Consider the following 9,139-nt stretch of genomic DNA (forward strand, 5'->3'; position numbering starts at 1 on the left):
TCGGCACGGCCACGCCCACCGGCCACGCCCCGACGCGGCCACGCCCACGCGGCCACACCCTGGGTGGGGGGCGGCGGGAAAGGAAAACCCGAAGGGGGGGTGGGGGGTCTTGATTTGGGGGTGAGACCCCGAATTTGGGGGTGAAAGACCCCCGAGAGGGGGTGGGGGGTCGCGATTTGGGGGGGGAGACCCCCCCGGGATATTTGGGGTCCCTGATTTGGGAGGGTGAGACCCCAAATTTGGGGGGCTGGGACCCCCGAGGGGGGAGCTTGGGGGTCGCGATTTAGGGGGGGAGACCCCCCCCGGGATATTTGGGGTCCCCGATTTGGGGGGGTGAGACCCCAAATTTGGGGGGGAAAGACCCCCGAGGGGGGGTGGGGGGTCGCGATTTGGGGGGGTGAGACCCCCAATTTGGGGGGAAAAGACCCCCTCGGGTCCCCTCGGGTATTTGGGGTCCCCGATTTGGGGGGGGGGAAAGACCCCCGAGGAAGGGGTTGAGACCCCCCCCAGGGTATTTGGGGGGGTCTCAATTTGGGGAGGGGGGCAGGAGACCCCAAATGTCTGAGACCCCTCCCCACCCCAGGGGTTTTGGGGTGCCCATTTTGGGGTGAGACCCCCGGTTTAGGGGACAAAGGGACCCCCCCCCCCCCAAATTGGGGTTTCTTTTTGGGGAGGGGGAGAGAACCCCCCCAAATGTTTGAGGCCCCCCCCCCAAATACCTGGAGACCCCCCCCCCAAAATTTATTGGGGTAACCTGGGAGTGGAGAAACCCCCAAAAACTTGGGGGGGGAGGGGTAATGACCCCCAAAAATTGGGGGGGGTGGGGGGCAGAACCCCCCCCCCCCCCAAATTCCCAATGAGGGGGGAAGAAAAGGAACCCCCACCCCCCCCAAATATTTGGGAATTTTGGGGACCCCCCCCCCAATATTTTGGGCCCCTCCCGGTGTTTGGGGGGAGGGGAGGGTGGGGGAGGGGTGGAATTTGGAGCTGTGCCCCCCCCTCCCCCAATTCCCGGCATTCCCGGCCTCGGAATTCCGGGAAATTCCCAAAAGTTCCCCAAAATTCCAGGAAATTCTCCCCCCTCCCCCCACCAAAAAAAACACCCCGGGACCCCCCCCCCCAAACCCCACCCCGCGGTGACGTCATCGAGGGGCGGCTCTGACGTCATCAGAATCTCCAAAGTACCGAAAACCCCCAAAATTTGGGGGGAATTTGGTGGAATTTGGGGTTCCCCCCCTGAGGAATTCAAGGCCAGACGCCCCCTCCAGACCCCCAAATTTGGGGGGACACCTTTATTGGGGTCCGGGGGGGGATTTGGGGACCCCCCCCAGGCACAAATCAACCCCAACCCCCCCGAATTTGGGATTTTGGGGTCTCTGCTCCCCCCCCACCCCCCAAAATTTGGGATTTTGGGGTCTCTGCTCCCCCCCCACCCCCCAAAATTTGGGATTTTGGGGTCTCTGCTCTCCCTCCACCCCCCCAAAATTTGGGGCCCTCCCGGGATTCCCTTTAAGGGTGGGGGAATTTGGGGTGAGGGTGAATTTTAGGGGGACTGGGGAACCCCCTGGGAGGGTTTTGGGATTTTTTGGGGGGGTTTTGGGGTTTTTGGGGGGTTTTTTGGGGACATTTGGGGTTTTTTGGGCGGATTTCGGGTTTTTTGGGGGGCGGGTTTGGGGTTTCTTGGGGTTTTTTTGGGGTTTCTTGGGGGGTTTGGGGTTTTTTTGGGGTGGTTTAGGGGATTATTTTTGGGGTGGGGGAGGCTTTGGGGCTTTTTTGGGGTTATTTTTTGGGTTTTGAGGGGGGCTGGGTTGTTGTTTGGGTGGTTTTGGGATCCTTTTCCAAGTGGGCGGAGTTTTGGGGGTGGTTTTGGAGCAGGAAAATTTTTGGCTTTTTTTTTCTGGTTGTTTTGGGGTTTTTTTGTTATTTACAAGATGTTTTTATTATTTTTGAGGTGGTTTTGGGGATTTTTTGGGGTGTACAGCAGTTTTTGGGGTAAGGAGATTTTTAGAACAGTTTTTGAGATTTTTTTTGACATTTTGGGGTCGTTTTGGGATGGGATTTTTGGGGCTGTTTTGCTGCAGGAAAGGAAGAGTTTGGAGTTTTTTAGGCTGATTTTTCGGGTTTTTTTGGGGTGTGGAGCAGATTTCCTGGTTGTTTTTGTTGTGCTGTGTTTTTTTGGGGTGGTTTTGGGGTTTTTTTAGGGTTTTTTAGGCCTGGATGCTGCTCTTGGTGCTGAAGGCCAGGTAATAAACCACGAGCCCGATGGCAGCTGCCACCACCTCCGTGGACACCCAGGGCCCGTTCCAGGCCCCCTGTCAGGAAATTTGGGGTCACCAGAGCACCCCAAAACCCCCCCCCGGGACCCCCCCCAAAATCCCCCAAACCCCACATCCCAAAATCCCCAAAATCCCCGTGCTGAGATGGGAAATTCCCAAATTTCACCCCCCCAAAAAAAGGAAATCCTAAAATCTTGGTGATGGTTTTTAAAGGGTTGGGACACCCCAAAAAATCCTGGGATGCCCCAAAATCCCAGTGAGAAACCCTAAAATTCAGTGAAATCCCCCCAAAATCCCAGTGGGAAACCCTAAAATTCAGTGAAATCCCCCCAAAATCCCAGTGGGAAACCCTAAAATTCAATGGGACCCTCAAAATCCCAGTGGGAAACCCTAAAATTCAGTGAAATCCCCCCAAAATCCCAGTGGGAAACCCTAAAATTCAGTGAAATCCCCCCAAAATCCCCAGTGGGAGCCCCCTAAAAAATCCTGGGATACCCCAAAATTCCAGTGGCACCCCTTAAACATCCTGGGATGCCCCAAATCTTAGTGGGACGCCCCAAAAACTTCAAGATGTTCCAAATTTTTGCTGTCACGCCTCATAAAAAAATTCAGGGGTACCCTAAAAACCTGAGACACCCCAAAACCTCAGTGTCACCACCCCAAAAACCCCCCTAGGACAACCCAAAACCCCCCTGACCCCCCCCAAAAATCCCTCAAGACACCCCAAACTCCCACCCAGCACCCCCAAATCCCCTCAAATCCCCCCCAAAACCCCTCCAGCCCCCCCAAACTCGGTGGGGGATCCCCCAAACCCCCCGAAATTTGGGGGGATCCCCCCAGAATCCCCCCCAGACCCACCCTGTGCTCGACGTTGACGGTGAAGAGCGGCCGGATCCGCGACACGTCCTCGTTGTTCCGCTGGGCCTGGGGGGACGGGGCTCATTTTGGGGTCCCCCCTCCTTTTTGGGGCTCATTTTGGGGGTCCCCCCTACTTTTTGGGGCTCATTTTGGGGGTCCCCCCTACTTTTTGGGGCTCATTTTGGGGGTCCCCCCTACTTTTTGGGGCTCATTTTGGGGTCCCCCTCCTTTTTGGGGCTCATTTTGGGGGTCCCCCCTACTTTTTGCGGCTCATTTTGGGGTCCCCCTCCTTTTTGGGGCTCCTTTTGGGGTTCCCCCTCCTTTTTGGGGCTCATTTTGGGGGTCCCCCCTACTTTTTGGGGCTCAATTTGAGGTCCCCCCCTCCTTTTTGGGGGTCCCTCCTCCTTTTTGAGGCTCTCATTTTGGGGTCCCCCCACCTTTTTGGGGCTCAATTTGGGGTTCCCTCTCCTTTTAGGGGCTCTTTTTGGGGTTCCCTCTCTTTTTTGAGGCTGAATTTGGGATTTCTCCTCCTTTTTGGGGCTCCTTTTGGGGTCCCCCCTCCTTATTTGAGCTCAATTTGGGGTTCCCTCCTCAATGTTGGGGCTCATTTTGGGCTCCCCCCTCCTTTTTGGGGCTAAATTTGGGGGTCTCTCCCTTATTTTGGGGTACCGGCTATGCCTCTCTCAAACTTTGGAGCTGAATTTGGGGTTTCAGGGCTGAAAATTTGGGGTTTCCCCTCAATGTTGGGGCTGAATTTGGGGTTTTCCCTCAATGTTGGGGCTGAATTTGGGGTTTCCCCTTTAATTTTGGGGCTGAATTTGGGGTTTCAGGGCCGAATTTGGGTTTTCCTCTCAATTTTGGGCCTGAATTTGGGGTTTTGGGCCTGAATTTGGGTTTCCCCTCACTTTTGGGGCTGACATTTGGGGTGCTGGGTGTCTCCTGCTCAGTTTTGGGGGGTGTAGTAAATCAGGGGGGATTCTGGGGGGTCCTGGGAGCCCCCCAGGGTGTGGGGAGGGGTCCCCACCTTGCGCAGGGCACTGTAGGATTCCTCATCAAAGAATTTCACCTCGTAGGTGCCCGACTGGGCCTGGCGGTGCTCCAGGCTCCAGGACACCTGGGGGGGGGAAATTGGGGGGCTGAGACCACCAGGACCCCTCCCCAAATTCATCCCAGACCCCCAAAGCTCCCCCCAGCTCTGCTGAGAGCCCCCGGAGCTGCTCAAAGTCACCCCAAACTCACCTGAGCCCCCCCAGACTCTCCCAGGGACCCCCCACTCACCTGAGCCCCCCCAAAACAACTCCCAAAGTTACCTGAGCTCCCCAAAATCCTCCCTTAACCCCTTCTTGAGACGCCCCCCAAACTCACCTGAGCTCCCCCAGACTCTTCCAAGGACCTCCCACTCACCTGAGCCCCCCAAAACCCCTCCCAGTGACCCCTGACTCACCTGAGCCCCCCAAAACCCCTCCCCAAAACCTCCCACTCACCTGAGCCCCCCAAATAAGCCCTCCCAATGATCCCTGACCCACCTGAGCCCCCCAAATCCCCCTTCCCAGGCACCCCTGACTCACCTGAGCCCCCCAAATCCCCCTCCCAATGATCCCTGACTCACCTGAGCCCCCCAAATAACCCCTCCCAATGATCCCTGACCCACCTGAGCCCCCCAAATCCCCCTCCCAATGATCCCTGACTCACCTGAGCCCCCCAAATAACCCCTCCCAATGATCCCTGACTCACCTGAGCCCCCCAAATAACCCCTCCCAATGATCCCTGACTCACCTGAACCCCCCAAATCCCCCTTCCCAGGCACCCCTGACTCACCTGAGCCCCCCAAATCCCCCTCCCAGTGACCCCTGACTCACCTGAGCCCCCCAAATAACCCCTCCCAATGATCCCTGACTCACCTGAGCCCCCCAAATCCCCCCATCCTCACCTGGTACCTGCCCACGTCCTGCCCACGGGTCACTGGGAACTGCTTCCCGTTGACATCAGCGTACAGAGCCACGTTCTGTGGGGGAGGGGCGCTCAGGGGGGCTGGGAGGGGTCCCTCACACCCCCCACCCCCCTGCAGGGGCATTTTGGGGCTGAATTTGGGTTTTCTCTTCAATTTGGGGGCTGAATTTGAGGTTTCCCTTCAATTTTGGGGCTGAATTTGAGGTTTCCCTTCAATTTTGGGGCTGAATTTGAGGTTTCTCCTCAATTTTGGGGCTGAATTTGGGGTTTCCCCTCAATTTTAGGGCTGAATTTGGTGTTTCCCCTCAATTTTGGAGCTGAATTTGGGGTTTCTTTTCAATTTTGCGGCTGAGTTTGGGGTTTCCCTTCAATTTTGGGGCTGAATTTCGGGTTCCCCCCCCCGATTTTGGGGCATTGTTGAAGGCCGGATTGGCAATTTTGTTAATAATTTTAATTATTGGTAATTTTGTTAATAATTGCAATTATTGCTCCGTGTCTCCCTCGGCTGCTCAGATTTTTACATCAGGCCTTGCAAAAATCTTTCTCACTCAAATACAAGAAAAGGGAGATGTGAAGAAGCTTAACAAACAAAGTTGAGTCTTAACAGAAAAAATAACAATTGATGATTTTCCAGCATATCCATACAAAGCACGGAAACAAATCAGAAAAAAATAAATAAAAATTTTTTTATATGCATAAATAAATGTGTATACTTGTCTAAATAAACTTCTGCAAAGTTTTTGCCAATTTTTAGCAATTAATGCTAATCAATGCAATTAATTAGCAATTAATGCAATTAAATAGCAACCAAAGCTAATTGTTTCATACTAGTTAATATAACAAATTATTGTGATGTAGTTAATCACTTAAAACCACGCTTTGTTATGAGTACATAAACTAAAGAACACAAAAAGAAATTTTTAGTTTCAGGTGTGTGCGTGTCACCCCTCACCTGGGCGCCATTTTTGCAGACCAGGGAGATCTCCACCACGAAGACGCTCTCGGAGGCGATGACGGCGTCCGAGGTGGTGTAATAGGAGGGGACGATGGTGGGCTCGGGGCACGGCTCACCTGGGGAGGGGGCTCAGCTGAGGGAACCCCCCCTCAGCACCCACGGTGCCTCAGGACCCCCCTCAAAACCCTCCCCAGGGACCCCCACTCACCTGAACGCCCCCCCCCGTGGAGGCCACGCTCACCTGAGCTGCCAAAATCTCCCTCCCCGAATGCACCTGAGGCACCCAATGACCCGGGACCCCCTCACGGGACCCCCTCTGGCAGCTCAGACACCCCCAAACCCCTCACGGACCCCCAGCACCCCCTCATGGGACCGCCATTCCTTCCCCTCACGGGACCCCCAATCCCTTCATGGAATCCCCGACCTTTCCCCTCATGGAACCCCTGATCCTTCCCCTCATGGGACCCCCAATCCCTCCATGGAATCCCCGACCTTTCCCCGCATGGAACCCCCGATCCCCTCACGGAGCCCCTGATTCTTCCCCTCATTACACCCCTGATCCTTCCCCTCACGGGACCCCCAATCCCTTCATGGAACCCCCAATCCCCTCATGGAGCCCCCAATTCCCCCTCATGGAGCCCCCAATCCTTCCCCTCACGGGACTCCCGATCCTTCCCCTCAGGGAACCCCGGATCCCCTCATGGAGTCCCCAATTCCCCCTCATGGAACCTCCAATATCCCCTCACGGGACCCCAGAGCCTTTCCCTCATGGAACCCCCGATCCCCTCACGGAACCCCCCCATTCCCCCTCACGGGACCCCCCCCCATTCCCCCTCATGGGACCCCCAATCCCTTCATGGAATCCCTGGTACCTCCCCTCACGGAACCTCCAATTCCCCCTCATGGAACTCCCGATTCTTCCCCTCACGGGACCCCCGACCCTTTCCCTCATGGAACCCCCAATCTCCTCATGGAACCCCCAATTTCCCCTCATGGAATCCCCAATTCCCCCTCACGGGATCCCAGAGCCTTTCCCTCATGGAACCCCCAATCTCCTCATGGAACCCCCAATTTCCCCTCATGGAACCCCCAATTCCCCCTCACGGGACCCCCGACCTTTCCCCTCATGGGAACCCCAACAGCCCCTCACGGGACCCCCGCTCCCCTCCATCCCCTCAGAGCCCACAGCCCCCACAGGACCCCAATGCCTCGAGTCCCCCTCAGTCCTCACAGACTCCAGGACGCCTGAGGGCCCTCAGGATCCCCGGGTTCCCCTCACAAGTTCCCGTTCCCCCTCACGGCACCCCGGTTTTTCCCCTACCCGCGGCCCCGGCCGCCGCCAGCAGCACCAGCAGCAGCGGGAGCGCCCCGGCACCCGCCATGATCGCCCGCGCGCACCCTCTCTCTGGCCCCACCCCTGCGGAAAGCAACCAATCAACGCAGACAGCACTTGAACGTTCACCAATCAGAACGCGGAGGGCGGGCACCCGCGCCGCAGCTGACCAATGAGAAGAGAGCGCACCGCTCGGCCCGCGCGAGACGTGGCCCGCGGTGGAGGCAGGGGCGGGGCCAAGAGGGAGCAGAGGCGTGGCTAAGACACGTTGGGGGTGTGGTCAAGTAGTGGCGCACGCGCAATGCGGGGCACACGAGAGTAAAATGGCGGCCGCCCCGCCTGTGGCGCGGAAGGCGGAGCCACAGCCGCGCCCTGGCGCATGCGCATTTTCGACGTTGCCATAGCGACGGCTGAGGGGCGGTGGCCGCAGCTCTTCCCGCCCGTTATCAATTGGGGTGTTTTAGTTTCGCCCTCGAGAAGAAGCGCGGATGGGGAAAGGGCTCCGCGCTCGGTGTCGCCGTTCCGGGATAAAACGGCGTGGGCGGCGCCGCCTTTCTCGCCTCCCGCCGTGAGGCCCCACGCCAGCGCCGCTCCCAGGCACAAAATGGCCGCCGCGGCGTGAGGGCGTGGGAGCGGGCGGGGCAGGAACTCTCGCGAGAGTTCGAGCTTATCGCCCCATCTCCTCGCGTGGGCGGTGACGAGATCTCGCGAGAACTCGTGCCGCCGGAGGGAGCATCATGGCGGCGGCGTTGACGGCGGCGCGGCGGAGGGTGATGCGGTCCGCGCTGCGGCCGCGCGCGGTGAGTGACCAATCAGAACCCGGCCCGCCGCCTACCGGGTCCCGCCCCCGCCGGTTCCCGCCGGTTCTCGCCCGTTCCCGCCGGTTCCCGCCGCACCGGCGGCGTGTGATTGGCTGGCGCGCCCGCGGGGGCCGGGCGGCCGCCAGGAGGGGAGGGATCTGGAAGCGGCGGACCGGGCTCTGATTGGTTATCTTGGGGGTGTGGCGCTGTTCCGCGAGTGCTGATTGGCTGGAACTCGCAGTGTGTGTGTGGGAGGGGCAGCGCCCCCCTCTGTGATTGGCTGATATTTCTGGGAGGGGCGGAGCCTGGGGCTGAACCATTGCGGGGTCGTCAAAGGGGGGGTCGGGCGTGGCCAAAGGGGGTCCGCGAGGGGGGGGTCTGGGGGTGTTTCGGGGGGTCCCGGGCAGGGAAAATCCCCTGGAGCCCCCAAATCCCCTCCATGCCAAGTTTAATTAACACAATTTTAATTAACGAGGCGTTTTGGAACGGCCCTGAACCCTTGGAGGGGGGAATTCTCTGGTGCTGTTTTGGGGAGGGGGCTCTGGACCCTTCTGGGGGGGGTCCTGGGTTTTTTTGGGGTCTCCCCCCCCCCCAATTCCCGGCACCGCTCCGGTTCCAGGTGTGGATTCCGCAGGCCGGGATTTCCCACGCGGTCGAGCAGCTCCACCTCCCCTCCGTGAGTGCCCCGCCCCCCCCAAAAAACATCCCAACCCCCCCAAAAAATCCCCCCAACCCCAAATTTTGGGGAGGGGGAGGTGGATTTTGGGGGGGGTCCCCAATTTTTCATTAATTGTTCCATTTTCTCACCCTCCCCGCCCCCTACAGCAACGGAGCATCGTGAGTACCCCAAAAATCCACTGGGGGGCCCCAAAAATCCCTGGCGGACCCCAAAATCCCCTGGGGGGCCCCAAAACCACAAGAGGATCCCCAAAAATAATGGGGAGGGGGCATAAAAGTATTGGGGAGA

At 58.2% G+C, this 9,139-nt stretch overlaps 1 protein-coding gene and 1 long non-coding RNA gene across 2 annotated transcripts; one reads left to right on the forward strand and one right to left on the reverse strand.

Moving 5' to 3' along the window:
* Positions 1–1,448: 1,448 nt before the first annotated feature.
* SSR4 (signal sequence receptor subunit 4) lies at positions 1,449–7,444 on the reverse strand. The gene is made up of 6 exons (XM_084224105.1): positions 7,361–7,444; positions 6,037–6,155; positions 5,065–5,139; positions 4,159–4,248; positions 3,135–3,200; positions 1,449–2,312 (listed from the first exon to the last, which is right to left on the reverse strand). The coding sequence occupies exons 1-6, from the start codon at positions 7,419–7,421 to the stop codon at positions 2,208–2,210; spliced, it is 516 nt and encodes a 171-aa protein (XP_084080231.1). The 5' UTR covers positions 7,422–7,444; the 3' UTR covers positions 1,449–2,207.
* A 619-nt stretch (positions 7,445–8,063) lies between these two features.
* LOC311164498 lies at positions 8,064–9,117 on the forward strand. The gene is made up of 3 exons (XR_014616867.1): positions 8,064–8,172; positions 8,792–8,848; positions 8,998–9,117. It is a non-coding gene; the product is annotated as an uncharacterized lncRNA (long non-coding RNA).
* Positions 9,118–9,139: the final 22 nt, after the last annotated feature.

This window comes from Fringilla coelebs (genome assembly GCF_963513975.1).
Source record: "Fringilla coelebs genome assembly, chromosome: 33".
In the NCBI taxonomy this organism is placed as follows: domain Eukaryota; kingdom Metazoa; phylum Chordata; class Aves; order Passeriformes; family Fringillidae; genus Fringilla; species Fringilla coelebs.